The sequence below is a fragment of the Aspergillus niger genome (assembly GCF_000002855.4).
Source record: "Aspergillus niger supercontig An11".
NCBI classification, from domain to species: domain Eukaryota; kingdom Fungi; phylum Ascomycota; class Eurotiomycetes; order Eurotiales; family Aspergillaceae; genus Aspergillus; species Aspergillus niger.
Genome location: NT_166526.1, coordinates 1,594,926 through 1,615,779, shown reverse-complemented (window position 1 = coordinate 1,615,779; position 20,854 = coordinate 1,594,926). Strand labels below are relative to the sequence as shown.

The 20,854-nt window shown below is 47.1% G+C and overlaps 9 protein-coding genes across 9 annotated transcripts; 4 read left to right on the top strand and 5 right to left on the bottom strand.

The window, feature by feature from the left end:
• Nucleotides 1-1,177: 1,177 nt before the first annotated feature.
• On the bottom strand, nt 1,178-4,310 carry An11g06570 (uncharacterized protein; the record flags this gene model as incomplete). Its single annotated transcript, XM_059750341.1, has 4 exons — nt 1,178-1,278; nt 1,335-1,451; nt 1,529-1,924; nt 2,015-4,310. 4 exons carry the CDS (start codon nt 4,308-4,310, stop codon nt 1,178-1,180), a joined length of 2,910 nt encoding a protein of 969 aa, XP_059606342.1.
• Nucleotides 4,311-4,741: 431 nt separating this feature from the next.
• An11g06560 (uncharacterized protein) lies at nt 4,742-6,241 on the bottom strand (the record flags this gene model as incomplete). Its single annotated transcript, XM_059750340.1, has 6 exons — nt 4,742-4,844; nt 5,094-5,214; nt 5,298-5,402; nt 5,831-5,902; nt 6,004-6,062; nt 6,183-6,241. 6 exons carry the CDS (start codon nt 6,239-6,241, stop codon nt 4,742-4,744), a joined length of 519 nt encoding a protein of 172 aa, XP_059606341.1.
• A 999-nt stretch (nt 6,242-7,240) lies between these two features.
• An11g06550 (hypothetical protein) lies at nt 7,241-7,696 on the top strand (the record flags this gene model as incomplete). The annotated part of the gene is made up of 1 exon (XM_059750339.1): nt 7,241-7,696. One exon carries the CDS (start codon nt 7,241-7,243, stop codon nt 7,694-7,696), a length of 456 nt encoding a protein of 151 aa, XP_059606340.1.
• A 278-nt stretch (nt 7,697-7,974) lies between these two features.
• mndA (beta-mannosidase mndA-Aspergillus niger) lies at nt 7,975-10,995 on the bottom strand (the record flags this gene model as incomplete). Its single annotated transcript, XM_059750338.1, has 4 exons — nt 7,975-10,274; nt 10,329-10,555; nt 10,610-10,690; nt 10,808-10,995. The coding sequence occupies 4 exons, from the start codon at nt 10,993-10,995 to the stop codon at nt 7,975-7,977; spliced, it is 2,796 nt and encodes a 931-aa protein (XP_059606339.1).
• Nucleotides 10,996-11,863: 868 nt separating this feature from the next.
• An11g06530 (uncharacterized protein) lies at nt 11,864-12,149 on the bottom strand (the record flags this gene model as incomplete). The annotated part of the gene is made up of 2 exons (XM_059750337.1): nt 11,864-12,037; nt 12,144-12,149. The coding sequence occupies 2 exons, from the start codon at nt 12,147-12,149 to the stop codon at nt 11,864-11,866; spliced, it is 180 nt and encodes a 59-aa protein (XP_059606338.1).
• A 103-nt stretch (nt 12,150-12,252) lies between these two features.
• An11g06520 (uncharacterized protein) lies at nt 12,253-13,880 on the top strand (the record flags this gene model as incomplete). Its single annotated transcript, XM_059750336.1, has 4 exons — nt 12,253-12,358; nt 12,431-12,529; nt 12,856-13,113; nt 13,204-13,880. 4 exons carry the CDS (start codon nt 12,253-12,255, stop codon nt 13,878-13,880), a joined length of 1,140 nt encoding a protein of 379 aa, XP_059606337.1.
• A 390-nt stretch (nt 13,881-14,270) lies between these two features.
• Nucleotides 14,271-16,286, bottom strand: An11g06510 (uncharacterized protein; the record flags this gene model as incomplete). The annotated part of the gene is made up of 8 exons (XM_001394592.3): nt 14,271-14,423; nt 14,538-14,685; nt 14,756-15,096; nt 15,156-15,202; nt 15,253-15,472; nt 15,535-15,599; nt 15,651-16,058; nt 16,124-16,286. 8 exons carry the CDS (start codon nt 16,284-16,286, stop codon nt 14,271-14,273), a joined length of 1,545 nt encoding a protein of 514 aa, XP_001394629.3.
• Nucleotides 16,287-16,918: 632 nt separating this feature from the next.
• An11g06500 (hypothetical protein) lies at nt 16,919-17,608 on the top strand (the record flags this gene model as incomplete). The annotated part of the gene is made up of 3 exons (XM_059750335.1): nt 16,919-17,013; nt 17,143-17,255; nt 17,355-17,608. The coding sequence occupies 3 exons, from the start codon at nt 16,919-16,921 to the stop codon at nt 17,606-17,608; spliced, it is 462 nt and encodes a 153-aa protein (XP_059606336.1).
• Nucleotides 17,609-18,683: 1,075 nt separating this feature from the next.
• An11g06490 (uncharacterized protein) lies at nt 18,684-20,583 on the top strand (the record flags this gene model as incomplete). Its single annotated transcript, XM_059750334.1, has 3 exons — nt 18,684-19,016; nt 19,072-19,739; nt 19,800-20,583. The coding sequence occupies 3 exons, from the start codon at nt 18,684-18,686 to the stop codon at nt 20,581-20,583; spliced, it is 1,785 nt and encodes a 594-aa protein (XP_059606335.1).
• Nucleotides 20,584-20,854: the final 271 nt, after the last annotated feature.

The window sequence follows — 20,854 nt, the reverse complement described above, 5'->3', positions numbered from 1 at the left end:
TCCAGAACTTCCCCGAGGCGAACGGGGTAGTATTTCTCTGCATTGTAGGTGGGCAATGTCTCTTCCTCAATATCCTCTGCCGGATCGATGGCCTCGAAACCGGACGTAGGAAATACGCGCTGAATGGTTGTGTTTGCAGACGCGATGGTGGAAGTTGATCTGCATTTGACTGGATTAGACGAACTAGGTAGGAGTCTATGACGAAAGGTAAATGACGTGAGGATATGAAAAAGGTTGCACGTATAATAGACTCAACTTGTGAGCAAGTATGTGGTTGAAGCCGAAACATCTCTTTTAGTTGTAGTTGATGGAGGAGGTCAAAGATGCCAGGGGCTTCAGGACCAGGCGGCCGTTCATGCAGCCAGACGTCCACATGCTTGGCACCTGCCCTTCACCTTCTCTGTCCATCCCTCTTCCACTTTGGCAAAGCCGCGCATAATGACTTTGAATCTGGCTATATGAACTGAAGCAAGCTTCCTCCATGTTGATATGATTTTTAATATCACAATATTAGTTCAAGACATCGCTACGGTCCTTAGTCCTGCAGGGTGTTTGAAATTTCACCCATTATATTGTCCATGTCAAGCTTCATTGTAGCCACGATTGAGCCAATCATTGAAGTCAGCTATAATTCGAACAATCTAAGCATAGTATTCAATGCGATACCCGGAGATGTATCATGACAACATCAACTAACTTTGAGAGACGCCGCTCTCGTTGTCTAACAGACACTATTCCATCACCAAGGTTCCAAACAGTCTTCTCATTGGGTTACTCACGCGGGTTTCGATACTTTGATTCATAAGATATCCTGGAAAGGCGCCATTTAAGGCTCCAGAAACACTACTGTAGCTGATCTGGCACTACTTATTCGTAGGGGTGTTCATGGCGATCGAAGCCAAGAAAGATACCAATACCTGATTCTTTATGTCCTACTGCAGATCTCACTTGCGAACACTGGCTGGGTTGGCTTTTTTAATCAACGGTCTACATTAATCAGCTTATATGTGGGACTTCAGGTGATACGCAAGATAGACACCACCATCTTAAGCACATGTAGCCGGACAAGGTGATACTTTGTAGGTACTAAGGGCTCCCTATGGGAAAACTACCCCCGCTCTATGAAGGAAATCAGATAGGTGCTGTATTATCTGAAGAAAAAATCCGTCAGTATCAGTCAACCAGCCGGGAAATACCAGGGATAGATGATGGAAGACCATACTCTGTAATCATATTCCAAGCCATCTCTGTCACGGATGACCTCCATTCTCAAACGATCTTCAATATATTAGTAGGCATAGAATTTGACCCACGGAACCGAACACGGGGCATACATTTATGATGAGGAATAACATTGGTGACAGGGAGAATATCCGGATCGCCTTGAAGACGTTGTAGGAACTCCACGGTCTTTTTGTTTGTGCCAATTTGATAGATCATGAATACCACAGCTGCAGGTTGATCAGATCAGTGGTTACCACCTGGGGTTGACGAGGTGGGAGTGGAGCATGGGTATAAGGCTACGTACTGTTGCGGGGGTATCCGGCGCGTTCTAGCTTTCTGCCACACTCTCTGATAGCGTTCATGAATTCGGACTCAGCTTCGGTTTCCGGACGGCCAGCAATCGTGATAGTGATGAGCAGTGGCCTGTCAAGGCTCTGAGAAATGATCTTGCTGTAGACTAGAGGCTCAAGAATTCTAGATTTTAAGTTTCTCCCAATCGCCGTGCTGCTACCGAGCCTCAATGGCATGGAATCCATGATCTTCTGCACCCGTTCAAATGTGAGGTTAGGGGAGTTATCAACTTCGCGGTTGATGAAACGTAGCGCAACCCCTTTGCCAGCGGGAATGACTTGAGTAGTGAGCTTGGCGAGCAGCTTCACGAATTTCTTTTGGACATCCCAACGATCTTCATGTCCAATTGCTGAACCATCATCTTAAAAATAGTCCTCGAAGTTATAAGTAAGCAATAAGAATATGAGAACCATAAGTGATTGGATTTGGCGGAACTCACCGCAATAGAACACTTGTTGGTGCATGGACACATTGATTGTGTCTGTCACGATGTTTTTGTACTCGGGGTGCTGGTCGCTGTCCGGATACATATCCAGGGCCTTTTTGTATAAGTATATTATAAAACCCCTTTTGTCGCTGAAAAGCTGGCTAAGAAAGTGATCCCTCCTGAACATTTCATCGATGACTTTCGCCAGTTCAACTTCAGAATCTACCAGCTCCGCCAGTTCGGCCTCAGCTTCTTCGACTTCAGTGTCAGAAAGCATCGGTTCGTCATAACCGTGAACCCAACCAGAATGTCCTATTGAACTGCTTTGAACCACTGATGGATTAGCCGAGGAATTGACTGCCACAGTATCCCTACCCGGAGTCTGATGAAGAAGCAGGCCGTATCCATTGTTCAATACTGCTTGTTGCCGCCCGTCCAATCTCCCTGCAAATGACTTTCTGCGTTCCGACAATATGGCTTCCCGTTGCCTAAACTCCTCCACTCGGACACTCCGTGAAGCTCTGTTAAGTAGTTTGAGTAGTCGAACTTTCTGCTCGTTCAACCTTTTAATTTCCTCTTCTATTTCACTCAAGCTTGCTTTGGCAGATTCGAAGGAGGAAATTGTCTCTTCTTCAGGCTTGTCGAAATACTCTGCTTCAAGACGAAGATCATCTTCATCCTTCATTATGCTCTCCAGTTCAATTTTAAGCATCAATACTTCTAACTCAAATGTGGCATCAATGGTAACGCTGGGCGGACTCGCTGTTGCGGTCAATTTCACCACAAATATCTCTTGCACGCTGTCTCGTTCCACGCTGGCCTGAATGCTGTGGGTGCTGTCACTGGCACCTGATTTACCGAATGCGTCTTGCCTTATACAACTGGCTCTTTGTGCTACATCCACCAGTGATGTACTTCTTGATGCTGTCATTAAGTGGCATCGAGCCTGCACTTGCGACCCCTGCGATTGAAACTCGAGAAGCACCAGAAAGTCGCTGGACCCTTCACCTTCAGTACGGAATCGGGTCCAGGTTTGTTGTGTAGTATCGTCAGCAGGGTCGTTCGATGTCATGATGAGAGAACGGTCTTTCCACCAGCGACTTTGCGGTTCAACCTCAATCAATTCTAATCCTGTTTCAATGGGATCATCGATATAGAAGTAATTCTGAGCACTGACTTCCGAGACGCTCTTCTTCTCCCGCCCGATCTGAATATACACAGGCTGGGCTGGGGCACGGGTTTTATCAATTGAGAAACTGTACGAAGAGCGCCCTTGTGGCCTTAGATACTCGCCAGACGGCTTATCACTCAGTGGGATTCCTACCACTGCTTTGCGTTCGTGCTGAGGACCACAGTTTAGTAGTCCAAAGACCTCACCAGTTATTGTTGAAAACAAAGGGAGACTAATCCGGACGAGGCCCCCTTCAATAGTGAATGTAGTCGGAGACTTTGCCTTGTCCTTTCGTGGGACTATTTCTCCACAGTTGGTAAAGTCAGCTGGAGATGCTGCAAGTACCCCTGCCGATACGGCCAGGTCTTCGGAGTCAATCGTTGGTGGTTCAATGGCTTGAAAACCCCAAGCTAGGATAGATTCATCCTTCGAGCTTCTCATGATTTTTCGCTGTAACCGAGTGAACGCTCGAACGCCACCCTCGCCATAGATCATTGGCATGTTTACATCAAAAATCCCAAGAAGACAGTAAGCAATGTCTTCCTCTCGTTTTGTTTCTCTCTTAGAGGCCCATGACATACGCTGAGCAATGCTTGCCTCGCCCAAAGCCGTTCCTTGCAAGAATCGTCGCGGTATCCCGATTTTCCGTTCAATGGTGCTCGACCTGTTTGCTTTTGTTCCCAAGTAGCGCCATTCCGAATCATAAAATCGAAGACTATCAGGAGCCAAAAGCTCTTGTAGGGTCCAGCCTCGTTGGAACCAGCGACAGGAGCAAAATTGTGCCAAGGGAAAACTTCGATTATACCCAGAGGTGACATCGGCCAGATAGGCATAGCAAACAGCGGCTCCGTTGTACCATCGAAACATGGAGTTGATGGCTTCACCGAGTTCTACTGAGTTTGTTTTGTCAATGCAGCACGTATCGACCCATGCATACTTAAGACCATCCTTCTCTGCCTGTTCACAGCATTTTGCGACTTTGAATGGTAAACTCCCTTTTCCGATATTGCATTCGTTGATGTCGCGAAATGATAGTTCCTCGTGGTCGGCTCCCCACGTATGCGAGAGTATAGCGTAACGGGGCACTTTCCTTTGGAATTCCTCTAATTTGAGTGTATTAACGTTTATCAAACGCATAGTGATGTCTGAGTTGTCGAATAGTAGGCAGGAGGAGCTCTTTGTATTATTTGAGCATCGACATGAGGAAAACGTAATTGACGAATGAGAAGAGGTAATCCGAACTTGGTCATACAATTTGGCTTATCAAGATATGAGCCATATAAGGCTCCGGTTGATAATAAGTAAATGAAGTCGAAGGTCTTGTGGAAACAGTCACGTTAAAAGTATGTCAAAGATCTTCAGATCCGTTGGGTTGAAACAGCGGTCCACTAGGGTTGAGGGTGAACAGCTGGCGTACAGTTGTCATATGCAAGTGCCCAACGCAGAAGCCGAAAGAATCTTTTCCGGTGTATCGACTGAATTATTTGTTTCCCAGATCACTAGTCAAGCCATGTTATTATTCTCACTCAACGCGGCATCATTTCAGATCGTCATAGTTCTCTCCTATTTCAAGCTAGGGGAAAGACTACGGGGCAGGTTACCTTGCCTCCAGGGGTGTGGTCTTTCAATGTGTAGAGCGAATAAATCGGGCCACCGTATGCAATAATGTTTCTGATAATATACCAACAAGCCCATGAGAAGGTAAAAGCGTACATGAAGCAATTTGTGTACCAAGAAAAGAGAGTGTATAGTAGAAACACAGCGTATTATGTTGATATAATCTCGAGGCCGAGCGCATAGGCACCTGGTACATAAAGACTTACTCTTTTGATTTGATAGTTGAGGGATCGCCACGCGGATGTTCGGACCTCACGCAAAGGATTCCGCCTGAATTCCACATACTCGACCGGAAGTTATTACAGTGCTGCTATTTCATGCTGCATATGTGCTGCATCGGGAAGAAGACCATACAGGTTAACTTCATCCACTGACCCCGACATATAATAGGGACATGTAGGCCTACAGGACGTAAGGAGAGACGCTGAAGACAACACACAAGTATACTGACTGCACCTCACTTGAGCCATTGGGAAGGCCACGCAGATCAAATTTGCAGGAACTTACGGGTGGGAAGTGACAAGTGGTGGGGACCAAAGACAGAGGATACAGGCGTGCAGGCAACTGCCATATCAGTTGCGACACCTCTTTGGAATATCTCATGTTTAGGGCCTATCTACCTCGCTACGTTACTGGCCTTTTCTACGATGGTACATTTTGGGCTGGTTAATGCATATATGCCTAGCTACTATATACGTATTGGATGATGTCCAGGACACTATTCTTGCCCGAACGGCGCGGCACCTGCATAGCTAGCATCTTCGATAGCGGAATTGAATCGGGTCATTATAAAAAAAAAAAAAAGTGTCGAATTAAATTCAGATAATGCGTCTTTTGCTCTTTTAAGTAGTATGGATTAAGCTCAAAATTAGGTCGATCGCGGTCAACAGGAAGCCACAGAAAAAGTATAAATTCGCTCTCGAAACCTCGGCCGTAACATTACTTATAAAGATGCTAATGATATGACACAAGTATCATCAACCCTAACAAGCTTCTTGCTAGATTCAACCTTTCCTAGTTGCGATGTGTTCCTTTCTCACCTGGAAACAATAGCCTTCCCACTTTGAGGTGATTTGATTCAACCGCGTAGCATAACCCATCGGCCTCTATCCCTGTCACTGACCATCAGAGCGAATGGAAACGATAACCAACTATTGTTTCAACTTCCTTTCTCCGGAAGTACGCATTGACGTTTCGCCGGGGTGCTACCCACGCCTGTGGCCGCGTGGCACGATCTTCGGTGTACCGTCACGAGATGAACGGACGGGTTGCCTTGAACTATAATTATTAAGATCGTGTTTATTTTAATTGTAACCCGGTCCTCCTGGAAATTGTTTCCCGCGGCCTCATAGGCAGAACTGCTATCTCCTAGGCCAGAAATTGGATAGGAACGCTATCTTCAAGGAAGGTCGGCTGCTATGTTGAAAGGTTGCATTCGAACCAAGTTCCATTGCATCAGCAATAATTTCTTAGACGTGAGAAGATGTGTTTTCGGATTAACTGTCTTGAACACAATCTGATGTATTGAGAAAATTGTTTCTCTGTCTCGCAGTCTAATATCTTTGCGTTCTTTGGGCTTTTACACATGTTTTTTTTAGTATTGGCGCAGGAAAGTCGAACACACTTATACTATTTATTAGAGAGTAGACATTAGAACTGAACGATTAACTCTGTCCTCCCTGGGTTCATCCTCACTAATTTGAGCGTGAATCTTGCATCTTCCCACAGACTATGGACATGTGCAGCCAATGTCAACAGATTCGCCGGCGGTTTGATTAAGCTCGGGGCTATAATTGTCGAGGCCTTACAAGATTTGATCTTGTTTCGGCGACCAGAATAAGCTGAAAGCTACCAGAACATCATTTACACATTAGCCATGTCTTGGCCTTAAGGGGTAAGTGTAATTTTGTGGCGCTTGTAAAGCGTAACATCTGTTCTGACAGATAATTATCCATATTCATCACATCTGCGCACTCCTTTCTGCTAAGAGCGGCGGTATATTCCAACCAATCCTGTTTCTTATGCTTGGGATCTTTTAAGCCATGGCCAGAATTGTACTGGAACCAGTGGTTGCAACGGTTTGCTTTGTGCTGAGTATGTGCTGAGTATGTGCTGAGTATGTGCCGAGTATGGGATATGCAAATTCATTGCGAACTTCTTGTTTGCCTTTGTTAATATGCGCCGGGCTTGTCTCTCGATCCTAATTGGATAGATTATCCCTTTCTCATATCCTTGGCTTGATTCTCTTTTCTGTGTTCATTTAATCGTTAATGGACAGTTTTATCGGCTGTAGTACCTAGAAGAACATCCTGAAACGGCAATCAGTTCTTTACTTCGTTTATCAGTCTAAGGGCCATGATTCATGGCTTCCTTAGATCTGATTGACCATCTTTCAACACCCAAAGCTCTAAAAATGCGAAGAGTGGACCAACCCCATCGACTGCAATGAAATGAGTACAGGATTCATGTACAACTTCCCATTACCTGGCAGTAGAGGCGACAAGTCAAGTGTATCGGTTGCCATGATATTCCCGATATCGAGTTCGGATGTGCATCACTGTACGCAGTCTGGGCATCAACAGTTCAGTCTGCAGGGGTTCGCCAGCCTTGGTGATGAGACAACGGCGCTCATCTCGTTCCCCGCACTAACCGTGGTCAGGGATAGGGGACAGATCCGAAGAGATGAAGGATGGAAGCAGATGGAAGTGAGGCGGAGACTGGGGACGAAAGTGGAAGGAACAATGTTGGCCAAAAGTTTTCCGTCATCCTCGTGTTATACCTCAACGTCAGGTGAATGGAATCTCCGGGCCTATCAGCATCGCCGCTCCTCAATACAGGCTAACTCCAATAGGGAACCACACCACACCGTATCAATGATAACTCGTGGTATTTCTCGAAGACCGTAGAAAATGTTTGAAGATTTACGTCTGATATTAATGCTATGGCTTCGTTCTTGTACGAGAGATCCACCGCATGCATACCAACGAAGCCGAAGCACGCTAAACCAAGTGTCAACCTACGAGCTCTGCTGTTCGACCACATTAATGATATTAGCATGATATAGAATGGATTATCTTCCCCATGTTTGGAATATGGTGTGTATTGTGGATGGGAAGTGTTCGATATAAGTGGTGAAATGACATGTACATGCTTGCTATTGTGGCTATGTGAATGCTATTGATGATCAACCGCGAACCTTTTGGTCCCAGAGACTCTGGACGGTGATGTTACGGACCCAAGCCCCGTCAGTAGTGTCCTCTAGAACAGTAAAACTAATCTCTTTCTTCTCGCCTGGTGCTAAGACGAAGGCATTCTCTTCAAAGTATCCCACCACACCCTCTGGGTAGTCGAGCCAGGTGTACAATGAAACACCGGATGTAGCTTCCACCGTAACGGTTGTCTTCTTTGAGCTGTGTCCTATCTTAAGTCCCGGGTCAACAATCTTCAAATCCTTGGGCCAAGAAAGCGTAGCGTAATTCTCATGAGTCAAGTTGGTGGTCCGGTCTGAGTTCGGAAGACGGCCGTGAGCCGAGAGCGAGAGGATCAGAACAGCATCTTTAGTATCCGGCAAGCCCAGAGAAGAAACATTCGTCCCATAGATGCGAGTGCTGTTGAGACCTCCCACGGTAAAGGGAACAGATTTTGGCGTGCCCGCGTTACCCGCAATAGGGCGGCCGGACAGGTCCAACCAGGTCAAGTCGACAGTACCTGCTGCAGGGCTCCACAGATCGGAAGTAACATAGACATCCAACGAGCCGGTAGTATAGTTCCAAAAAGGTGAAACAATAACAGGCTGATAGATATCTCTCATAACGTGGTGAAGGACCTTCCATCTACCACCGTACTCAATGCCTGCCCATGATGGCGCTTGCCAGATATCTTCGAGCTGCCAATACAAGGAGCCAAGCTGGCGCTCGGGCATGCCACTTCCACGACGGTAGAACTGGATCTGACTTTTGTACATGTCTGCCTGAAAGAGCTGGGTGGCATGGCACCAGGCGCTGAAGTTGGAGATGTGGTCGGATTTACTCGGTATCGGATAGTAGCTTACCACGCCCATGGTCATTTCGCCCATGCCAGTGGCCGAGTTCGCGTAGTTGTCCGTCATGAGACCACCTGCGGGATCGTGGTGGTTGCGCAGCATGACGACGCTGCTGTTGAAGTAAAGATCCTCAGTGTCGACAGCTTGTTGCCATGTCTGGAGGCTGGGCATGCTGTGGAAGCCGAATTCGTTGGCAAAGCGGCCTACCGGATAGGAACCGTAGTCAAACGCCACGCTAGTGTCGTAGTCGTAGTGGTCTGTATCGCCGTAGTATGAGCCGGAGGTAGTGTTGTCGTAACGTTCAGCCATTGGGACAGGGGCAGAAAGGTCAATGTACAGGTAGCCTTCGGTTGTGCTGCTGGGGGAGTATGAGATGGAACGCGTGTTCTCGTAGACCAGAGGCAAGAAGAGGCTAATGTACATCTTCTCATACTCGCCCACATAGTAGGAATATGAAGATGGGGCTGCATCTTTGACACGTGGGAGCATCAAGGATTCGATTTCATTTCCGCCAGCCCATAGAGCCAAGGAGGGATGGTGGTTCACTCGTCGAACATTGTATACTATCTCAGCAGCAACGTTCTCGAGGAAAGCGTCGTCGGAGGGATATAAAGCGTCACTGAACTCGAACTCGCTCCATAAGAGAATGCCCTTTTCATCGGCCAGATCATAGATGTAGTCATGCAGGTACGCGCCGGAGGACCAGACACGGAGCATATTCTGGTTTCCAACGACCACTGCATCGAATAGCCGTGACATCTTCTCTTCTGTAACACGGGTCCAGAAACTGTCTGGTGGGATAAGGTTCGATCCTTTTGCGTAGAACTCATGACCGTTGACTTCAAAGTGCCAGTTTGCTCCAGGGGCGATTCCTTGCGCACGCTGTGCTTCAGTAATGTTGCGCTGGTTGAGAAAAATGGTGCGGAAGCCCGTCCGTTTGTTCACACTGGCCACGGTCTGGTTTCCTCTACTTTGGACAGTGATAGAAACATTGTAGAGGTTCTGATCACCGAGGCCTTGCGGCCACCACAGTTTCGGGGTCAGCCCGTCGAGAACGGTGACACCAGTTATGGCATTACCAGCCACACTGACATTGTTCAGAGTCCGCGAAGTAAGAATCGTGCCAGAATGAGTATCGCGCACTTCAATCGACATGGTTGGTTTGGTAGGTAGTGGACCCAAAATGTCAATGCTAGCGTTGACGACCCAAGGTTGGCTCTGGTCTGGCGGAAGGTAGTTAATTTGGCCCTTTCGGTATATATCCAAATCCGTGTTCAGGACATAGACACTTTCTTTCTTGTCTAGCTGAACAATATATGCAGGCTTCCATGGACCTGCAGGGGCAAATGCTGGACCCCAATCCCATCCGAAGTCCGATTGTTCTTTGCGCATAAACCACCGATTTGGGTACTCGTAGGTGAGTTGGACGTCATCGGGCCATTCTATATACAATTAGCATGTAACAACTTCGGCAGTCCCCCACCTCTGAAACTTACTTTGCGAATTAGAGTCCTGTGCGATAGCATCAACAATATTCGGTGCGCTTCCAAAGTTGATGCTCAGAACAGGATCTCCTTTGCAGGACCCTAGTGCGGTGGATACATCGAACGCATACTGGCGAAACTGATTGTCCGTGGATGCGATTTGCTGCCCACAGAATGAGATTGTTGCGAAAGTGTCCAGTCCGTCAAACACGAGCCAAGTTGAGTCGTAATTGTCCAGGCTATTGGTTCTTAGTATTGTCGAACGACATTGCACAAACTTCACAGCGACTCACAGGCCTTTGATGGGTTGACTGGTATAAGTCCAGTTGGCAGCAGCGATCCAGCGAAGATTGAAATCGTTCAAACCATGGTATCTCCAGCAATATTTAGTGCGATTCAATTCTCATCCATGGCAGATGAAGTCACTTACGGATCATCTATTGAGGCTGTTAGCGGTTGTATACTCACAGGACTTGACTTCCAAATAGTACTCACCAATCACTCCGGCCCTTAGTAGATCTAAGTGAACCTGCGATGGAAATTGAGCAGGTACTGTCCGATTCAAGGCTCGACTACTGAGAGTCCATTTCTCGGTGCTTAAGTCTCGAATATATTGACCCAACGCTACAGGTAGGGTTGGTGCCAGTAGGGCCGCTGCCAATCCGATGCTGTGGCGCATGGCGTACAGCTAGAATGGAAAACGCGTTTTGCTCTGGGAAAGCAAGAATTGAATTTTCTGCTCAATAAGGGGTCATCGAAGCCTATATACCATGAATAGGTAGCTCAGATCGGAGTCGGCCTGGTGAGCGCAAGCTGAGCAGTAACACACCGAAGCAAATACTTAGTCAGTGGAGCAGCAGTGTGGAACGCATAGACGGGGATACGTCCGTGACGAAAGAGGAAAGAAGACGATCTTATGGCACCACGGCAACCGGGATCAGGCAACAGAAAAAGTGTAAATTATGTCTTACGCTATGCGGGAAAAGGCAGAGAATGGATCGGCTAATTTCAAGGCAAGAATAATTAAGCTAACGCCTCGAGGACGGCAAATGGTCGGCGAGGGTATTGATCTGCAGCAAAGGAGGGGTAAGAAGACAGATTGACTAGTAGACTGGAGTGGCATAGATTGGTTACATCTTGGCTCAAGCTAGGGTTCGGGCTCAGGAACAAATGGGATGCCGTGGAGAGCCGGGGAGAGCAGTGGAGGGTGGGCCGACAAGGGAAGAAGTTGCCCAGTGAGTGCCGCATCAGTAATACTACCATCTTGAATTTCTCGAGTCCTACTTTAATCTCATATTTTCACTGTGATAAGTTTTCCGCATTCCCTGTCTACCAAATCTTCGATTGTTCGCGCAAGGGGCCGATGGCACAAAACCGGCCGGGGAAGTCTGGCCGGGTCGGACCATCTCCGCATCGGCCATCGCTCAATTCCCCACTCGGGCAACCCTGAATGTCTCCCAAGTGCGGGCTGGGGGGATTAGCGTGGGAGCCAGGGCCAACTCGCTTTCTAAGTGAAGCGTAAGCACTAGGGAGTGGATGCTGCAGTATCAATCAGAAATCCGATTTTCTCTTGTTTCCCAGAGGCAACATACTGTAGGTCTGCTTAGCGACCAGAGCTTAGCTTCGGCGTGCTTTGGCTTCCCCGGTGTGCTGTGAATACTTTGGACAGGAATGAGGTCAAACCATGAAGAATTCGGCCTGGTGCAGTTGATCAATAAGCCCTACTCACAGAGGTGAATATCAGAGATGAATTTCCAACTTTCTGCACCGCCCTTCATTCAACAGCAGTCTTTAAGATTCACCACTCCCAATCCAGTATATAAGCACTTCCATCCTACTTTTGCCACTTGCCTCTACTTTCTCCTCTCTAACTTTTAAAATGAAATCTTGGAGGCCTTGGGAAGCCAGACTATGGTCATACTCCGTTGATTGCATAATGCTCTCATTCTTAATGAACATCTACTTGAAGCAGGCAGTCAAGCCTTGCGACGGGACTGATATCAGTATGGGCATTCCTCGCGATATGGGTTATCGCGAGGGTTGTAGGGATATGGGTCCTTACACTTAGCCTGTCCGTGAGTACTCTGGCTGTATTACTAGGACTCCTCTTCTAGACAGAGCAGTAGTCCCTGTCGGGTCGCGAGCGCCGCTGGATAATAGAGCCGGTTTGCGGTCTGTGTTTTTCATTGGATACAGGTCATTTCACCAGTTGGGTAAGCATGCCCAGCTCCGCGAGGCTTTCCTCGTGATTTAAGTTGGACGTGAGCTCCCTCGCAATCAGGTGTGCGGCCATTCGCGGTGTGCATCTCTGGCGGTCGCGGTTAGAGGTGCAATAACTGCATCGAAACCTATAGACTCGGTTGCAAGAAAGAGCGTTTGGTTTTCATGGAGCAGACGATAAGGCGAAGGGAAATCAGGAAATCGTTGGAGAGCAGTTGGACCCGGGGGTTGATCCGACGACTTTAGGAACGGTCAACGAATTAAACTTTTTCCAAGAGCGTGGATTCCTTTGCTGCCCATATCTATCCTTACTCCTTAGGTGGCAGAGAAGACAGTCAGGAACTGAAAAGGTTCTGGCTCACCCTGGAAGATTACTGGGATAAAGAAAAGGTGAAGGCCTGGAGAGACTGTGTGGTTGGCCCCGACACGACTGAAACTGCGGATAACCTGTTGGCCTTAGCTGCACACGTTCACAGCCTGTGGGGCGATGCACGATTTGCCCTTAAACCATTCGAGATGAACCCCAAGAAGACAGAGCTCATTGTTCAGTTTTATTGGCTACCTTCAACTGAATATAGTCAGTAACAGCCGCTCTTTCCGGCCCGTATGATTGAGAACAATCTCCGCCAAAGCCCTAAGAATGCAAAGTTATGAGATTGTGAGACAGAACACATGATCTCCTCGGGGCATCAAGTCGTGTTCAAGACAGCTAATCCGGACATTCATCCTCTCCCATCCATGGATAGTCTACAGATGCAGTGGAACTTGATCCGGCTGCAAGCTTTGAGTGGCGCCGCTACTGCGGACGATCTCATTGTTCATACAGATCCTGGATCAGAAGATGAAGGTGCTGCGTATATGGCCGCAGAAAATGAGAGCACCGACTGTAACCAAGAAGATGAAGAAGATGAAGAAGATGAAGAAGATGAAGAAGATGAAGAAGATGAAGAAGATGAAGAAGATGAAGAAGATGAAGAAGATGAAGAAGATGAAGAAGATGAAGAAGATGAAGAAGATGAAGAAGATGAAGAAGATGAAGAAGATGAAGAAGATGAAGAAGATGAAGAAGATGAAGAAGATGAAGAAGATGAAGAAGATGAAGAAGATGAAGAAGATGAAGAAGATGAAGAAGATGAAGAAGATGAAGAAGATGAAGAAAATAAAAAAGATGAAAAAAATAAAGAAGATGAAGAAGATGGCAACGATGATGCGCCAAGCAGACAAGCTGTCCATCCTGCTCGTGCCGTTAGGTCAGAGAACGTGCCACCCAGGCACGGACTGGACAAGCACATTGAGCTCCCAGTGCGAACTTTCAGAGAGAGGAGTCCCAACCACCGGTCGTAAGCTTGGACTCCCTTGAGAGAAGCAGTCCAGGGTAGCACATGGCTTTTAGGTCATGGTACAGCACTTTCAGCCTTTTTTTGTAGAATATTAGCTTTCATCATAACTAAGTGACGACGTTGGCATCGGGGAATTTAAATCTAAAACCCAAACATTAAACGCTTCACAAAGGTCTAACCCTACATCTAAAGCAAAGTTTATAACAGATCCCAAAGAATCTACATTAAACGCTCGTCATTTCACACCACAAACAAACCGCATAAATCTTTAGTATAAGTCCACGCCCCCCAAAACAGACAAACGACAAAGGTTGGTAATACCGTGCGCATAAAGAGAGCGAAAGCCGGCCTCGGTGGCATCTGTTTCGTCTGGGGATACTATGCATGCATTGTGTTAGACACCAATATGCTTTAACTCCGATAAGATCGGCAAACTCACCTCGTAGACCCACCCTTCTAGGCCTGCAACATGCGTGGTCCACCACATGTAGAAGGAGCTCCAAGGGTATATCATCCAGTTATATCCGGTTTGGGGGTCTATAAACCACTGCATAGGTCATGGTCAACTGATAATTATTTTTCCTAATACCAAAAGGGAGAGTAGCGTCATCAACACCAACTGATATCAGTCGGCTAAACTAACGGGGCAGGAGTCCCTTACACTGCGGCATGTGTTGTTAAACACTGTGTTCCTCAGCGCGGCCTGCAGCCTCTCGTTGTATGCCTTTTCGCTCAACATATCAGGTTCCACTGAGACAGCTGATCCGGCTATTATCGGTTTGATAACCCGGATAATGAGATCTATGTAGCTGTTTCACGTTTAGCAAGTTTTTAGCTCTTCGTAATAGGTCAAATCATTGGCTTGAAGGAACCACTTACTTCTCAATGGAGAATACTGCAGATGTATGCCCGCGACCGGAATTGGGACCCAGAATGTAGAAGAAGTTAGGAAATTCAGACATGCCGATACTCTCGTAAGCTTTGATGTACCCGGCTCCTTTCCAGGATTCTTGTCGACTGCGTCCACGGCGACCGCACAGCTCGGTGTCATATTGGGTCAGAGAGAACCCGTTGGCTAATACAACTACATCGGCAGGGTATGTTGCTCCTGATTTTGTTGAGACTGATCGTTCGTTAAGAGCGATGACTTCATCGTCGGTAAGGCGGACATTATCACGGTTTAATGTTGAAATGTAGCCATCGTGATCGAATACCCGTCGCTGCAATAGGAGTTCATCAGCCTGGATGTTTCAGATGAATGCTGATTGACGGTACCTACCTTGCATCCGACTTGATAGTCGGCCAGTAAGAGTGGCCAGTACTTCTCTGCGAGCTGAGGTCAGAGTAGCTCAGACAGTATTCAGGACTCGGCTCACCTGGCGCATTTTCTTTGACGTAACGCTCGCTTATTTCAGCGGTTTCTCTTCGCATTTTCGCTCCGGTCTTGGTCAGGTTGAATTGGGGGGTGGACGTTTCGAGGTATAAGAAGATCAAAAATCTGACGGCAAGAAGTACACCGGGTACGTAGCGGAAGATATTCTGCCAAATTGGACTGATAGTGGTATTATTTCCCCCTGGGAGAAAATATTGTTTTGACTGGATGCGATCATTATATATTAGAAATTCACCCTACAAGAGCATCGTGATAGCGAACTTACCCTCATAAATTGGGTAATTGACCGAACATCTTCTGCCACAGCTGGTACTAATTGTGTTGCTGAGGCTAAACGGTGTCAATCATTGATCTTCCATGCTGATGCAAAATGGAGCTTACCCCCATTTCCAAGCACTATTACATTCTTGTCCCGCAGAGACACGCTCTGATCCCACCTGGCTGTGTGAATGATATCTCCCTGGAAGCGGTCGACGCCGGGAACATTCAGTGGATTAGGGTTTGTCAATGCGCCAACCGCTGATATTAGTATGTTACAACGTTGTGTATACTCCTCGCCAGTTGTAACGCTCCGCAGGCTAACGAGCCAAGTATTGTCGTTGTCCTGCCAGGATGCCCCTATCCATTCCGTATTTCCCACCAGGTGACGGGACAGGTCGTACTCCATTACCACATTGTTGATGTATTGTAGGACCTCATCCCGCTTTGGAAAGAGGTTTGAGAAGTCTGGGTTAGGTGCAAAGGAGAGACTGTAGAACGCGGCCGGGATATCAACTCCACATCCTGGGTCTGAGAATCTCAGGTCAGCGGCCGCGTTGTCCGTCCGGAAAAGATGAGAGGATAATCAGTAATACACTTGTTTGCTAGCCACGTCCCACCAAAACCTGCATCTCGGTCATAAATAACAAAGTCATCGCACTTTAACTCTCGTTTTAATTGACATGCCATTGCCAGTCCGGAGAACCCAGCCCCGACAATGATGACCTTGGGGAAAGAACAGAAAGTGCCGGAAGCCATAAGAACAAGATTTTATTTTATTTTATTTTTTTTTTTTTTTCAAGTTTTGCTGCGAGAAGAAGAAAGCACTGGCTGGATAAAATTATCGCATGGGACGATTCAGCAGCTGACTGGAGGTGTGATATAGATATATAGAAAATTCTTGGGGATTTGGGCTGTGTGAAATCATGGTGGTACTGGCAATTAAATATTGATCTATATGGTAGAATGACAAAATTATCTCAGCTACTACACAACACCATTTAGAACGGCTCGCAATAAGCTTTCTCCTTTCGGAATAAGTCGAAGTCTCCTGGGGTCGTGTTTAGTATCTTATTGCTTACAGCTGACCCACCAGGTTGGGCTGGGACCACTGCTTAGCGCGCCACGACATTAAACCGCAGTTGGCCCCCAAAACGGAACCTAATTACTTGTCCAATGAGGTACCATTCACGCGCGTCGGATACCTTATGACCCCATTTTAGCAAAGATAACTCCTTCTCTCAGTGATATCTAGAAGGGCGCAGTCAGTGGAATGTGGGTAAGACGGCGTAGGAGTACCATCGGTCTACACCCAGAATGACTCGATTCCATTACTTGCAGATCCCGATCGTGAGTCAGAGATGCTTATTTTTCGCTGAACTTGTATAAGCATGGTGGGTAAGCTGAAGCGACAAGATTTCCATAACTCCGATACAGTTTCCATCGTACCCACGATCGGGCTCGGCTGCGGGAACGAAGTAGATCGGTACTGACGCTTCCTCACTTCACTACGAACAGCCTCCCGATGAGGCTTTTACGAAGACAACAATTATATTGACCGTGGGTTGTTTCCGGCGTCATCTGCCAATTAACTACTCGTCTATCGGAGTTGTAGTCGTGGTCGAGCGGAAGACATTACTGTAACACAGGTTGGGTGCGTGCTGTTGATAGGACATATGCTGTGTAAACCAGAGCCAAGCAAGGGACTTTACCACGACAAACTGTCCCGTCAGTTTCACGTGCACAGTTACAAGTAACTGATGCGATTACTTGGAAGGATGCCGTGTCTTGACAGTAATGTGTGGGTTTTTGTTCTTGATTTGCCAGTGGGGGTGAATGTCGTTGTTCCCACCAGAATAAGCTCGGTGATTGTGAAACCAATCCACGCTGTGATGATCACAACCGTAGATCATAGTCTGCTCCGTTCTGATTCAGGACGCACTAGGGGATCTTCCTTCGGCAATATCCGAAGCATATACTCTGGTACTGTGTGTCAGGTCGCAGCTGTCAACTTCCGCGGAGTCCAGATGCTGACAGCATATTGCCGACTCGCAAGGACTTTCCTTCTACGAGCCCGGTGAGATTTACAAGGCATATCTTTGTTTCGATCTGCACAAACATGGCTGTCAGTTATGTGTCCTAAATCAGTGAGCTGCATGATGCATGTCATATACGCGGTGTTCTATGTCCGACCATCTACATATGTCATTATTCCGAACATTTAAGAGTGAAGTTAGCCATGCGTGCCTTACATCTTTCATATCACTACATAAATTAGTTATCAATTATTGCTGAACTCATGTTCCGTCAACACACAAGGTCCTGCGTAAGGTCGTGTGGATGACATGAGTCAGTCGGTGTTCGCAAACGCATAACATGGAAACAAAGTTAAGATAGAAACCTGAATATAATTGACATCCCTATAACAAGGGTTTTTTATGATATTAGTACAGTCACTCCCGCTGCTCACAATATAATGATTGCTCATTTCGTAGTAATAATGAAACGCTTTGGAGGCCCATACAGACAGATAGGGAAGGCAGTTGCTGACCATATTGAACCATCCAATCTCCCTCGGAGATGCATCTATATGCATTACCGGGGGTCCATGTTGCTTACCCATCTTCAACTTCGGAGTTGCCGACATACGCACGTTCCTAGTTAGATGGATGCAGCTGTCATACCCCAGTAGCAAATGGGATGGGACAACTGTCTTGTAGGGGTAATGTTTACCTCCCCTTGCTAGCCAAGTGACGTGTATATGCCAGCTGCGAAGCACCGATCTACCCGATAGCAAGATTGCAATATCCTTTCCTTGATATTGTATGCATGATAATGTTTCTGGTACGGTTGCGGGCTGAGACTGGTGATAATTATTCAGCTTAACTTTAATCTATAGGAGGCTTTGAGTAGATATGATTAAGTACCGCCAGCGTAGCATCCTGACTTCATGATTCTTATGACTAGCTCTGTGTCTTCAATCAGCATCTCTCGGTATCTCTTTGTGACATCATGCGTCTCCAGAATCTTGTGTACTTGATAATCGTTGCAGGGCATCTGATATTAAAGGTGACACACGCTGGATTGCAAGATATCCTCAAGCTGTTAGCCTTGTTTGTCGTAGCTGGCATCCTATGCCTGCTCGTTAGACTGGTCATGGCTGCTTTCCTGGGACAGCGCCTGGTTATACATGATCCTCACGTGCGACCAGACTTGCTAGGCAGGCCTCTTCTTTTTCCAGCCAAACTGTCCCACGCACGCAGGTTCCCTGCAAGTGAACGCTACAACTATTGGTATGACTACTTCATGGTAGGCGTCCCAGTGGGGTTTCGCGGTCGCATCGGAAACCTCATCTCTATAGACAATCAGCCAACGTCAGAGAGCATTTTGGAGAAATGCTGGTTTACCATCGACCCGGCTTACTATCTCGAACCTGGAAGTGGTGACCGAACGCTTGAGGAGAAATTGAATATCTTCTTGCACAACCTGGTACTATCTGACCCCTGCCTGCACTTTCTTGCAATTCCATCATTAACTTCTCTAGGGAGAGAATCCTCAGAAATTCCCATACGCTTACATGATCAGCGTCCCGCGGTTCTTATGGTGGCAGAAAAGTGCGATCAGCTACTGGTATCTCTACTCACCGACGCGGGAGTTGACTGCAATGATCATGGAGATCAACAACTCTTTCTACGAGAAGAGAAACATTTTCTTCCGCTTGACTGGGGACGGTATGCCTGTTGACGAGCCACTATCTCCTTCGTCGACGATCATAGCCTCAGCCAAGGGTACCAGGGAGTCGGTATCTCTTCGCTCCCACTCCCCCGCTTCCAAGAGAAATTATTACAAAGGTTACTGGGATAAAGTAATCTTCGGTTCGCCTTTCGAGAAAGTGGAGGGTTATATGCTTGCAAAGACCGTGGACATTCTGAGAGGTCCGTCTCTCCAGTCCACCTTGAGCTCCAACAACCCGGATGGTCAGGTGAAAGTCACAAGTCGTCTTGCATCTTGGGGTAATCCCGTCGATCCCTTGACGGCCAGTGGTTGGGATATTGCTCGGTTCATTTCCCGTTGGACGCATGTCGGAGCATTGTCTGCACCCCGGATTGTCAAGGAGGCTTTGCGAATTCGCTTTCGTGGTAATCTGAAGTATCTACAAAGGCCTGAGGTTCACCCAGGGACGAATCCACGAAAGGAAACTAATGTTGAAAGGTCAGTCATATCTCCTCTTCCTTTTGATTAGATGTTCCTAACATCTTTTAAATGAGACAGGTACTTGGAACAATTCTTCCGAGAATATCTGTCTCAACTCGCCGCTCATTGTACATTTCCACTGTGCATCGAATACATACCCCCAAGATCGATACACTTCGATCGCCTTATGTTCAACTCTTTTATTCCCCCCACATCCCACCCCAGACCCGTTCTGGAAATCGAAATATTGACTCCACGATTCTATACCTCTTTCACCGAGTACCCAGACGCCAAAACCGCCTTCGCTAGAGAAACAGCAGTGCGTCCCACAAACTCGGATCCAGATTCCCGCTACCTCAATGTATCCAATCCTTCCCTTCTAGATAAACTTCTTGATACTTCAGGCTTGTCTATAGAGGCGGGCTTGAGCACAACCAGCAACTCCATATCGAATTATCACACAGACCAGCATGGGATAGCAACAGCGCTTCTTCGGTTCATAATTTCGAAACTGCGCAGCTCTTCTCGTGAGACAGTCATCGATCGATTTGTCTTTCAAGACCATGGGCGGTTTTCCCCGTCTCAACGGTGGAATTACCTGGTTAATGTTTTGCACTATCACTTGTCCCTTTGTCTTCCCATTGAATCTCAGGCAATTGTAATGCTGGGCTTCATCACTGCCCGTGCAATGATAGTAGGTGGTCTCTTAGACGCTTTCTACACTCTCTGGGCGCAATGGGTTCGTGACGAGACGGGCATAACTCCTGCTACAGGCGCTTTAATGTTTGCTGGTTGGGACATGATAAACAACTATATCGGGCAGTATTACACCAATCCCTTTGCATGGGGGGAAGGTCTGTGAGGACACAAAGGCCGGTATGCGTGGCGTATAGCACACTACATGGGACAAGCACAGACGGAAAAGTGAGGTAATGGGTATGATAATCTATAGAGGAATCAGAAATCAACTGTGTTGGAGCTAGGCCTCGTTCAAGATTGGTAATATGAATAAAGAACGATGAAGCTCACACAACTAGCCTAATTAATGGGGACCGATTCGCTATGTAGACCTACCAAAGATGCCAGATGACATGCACAATATAGTACAACATACTCCGGACGGAAGGGCAATC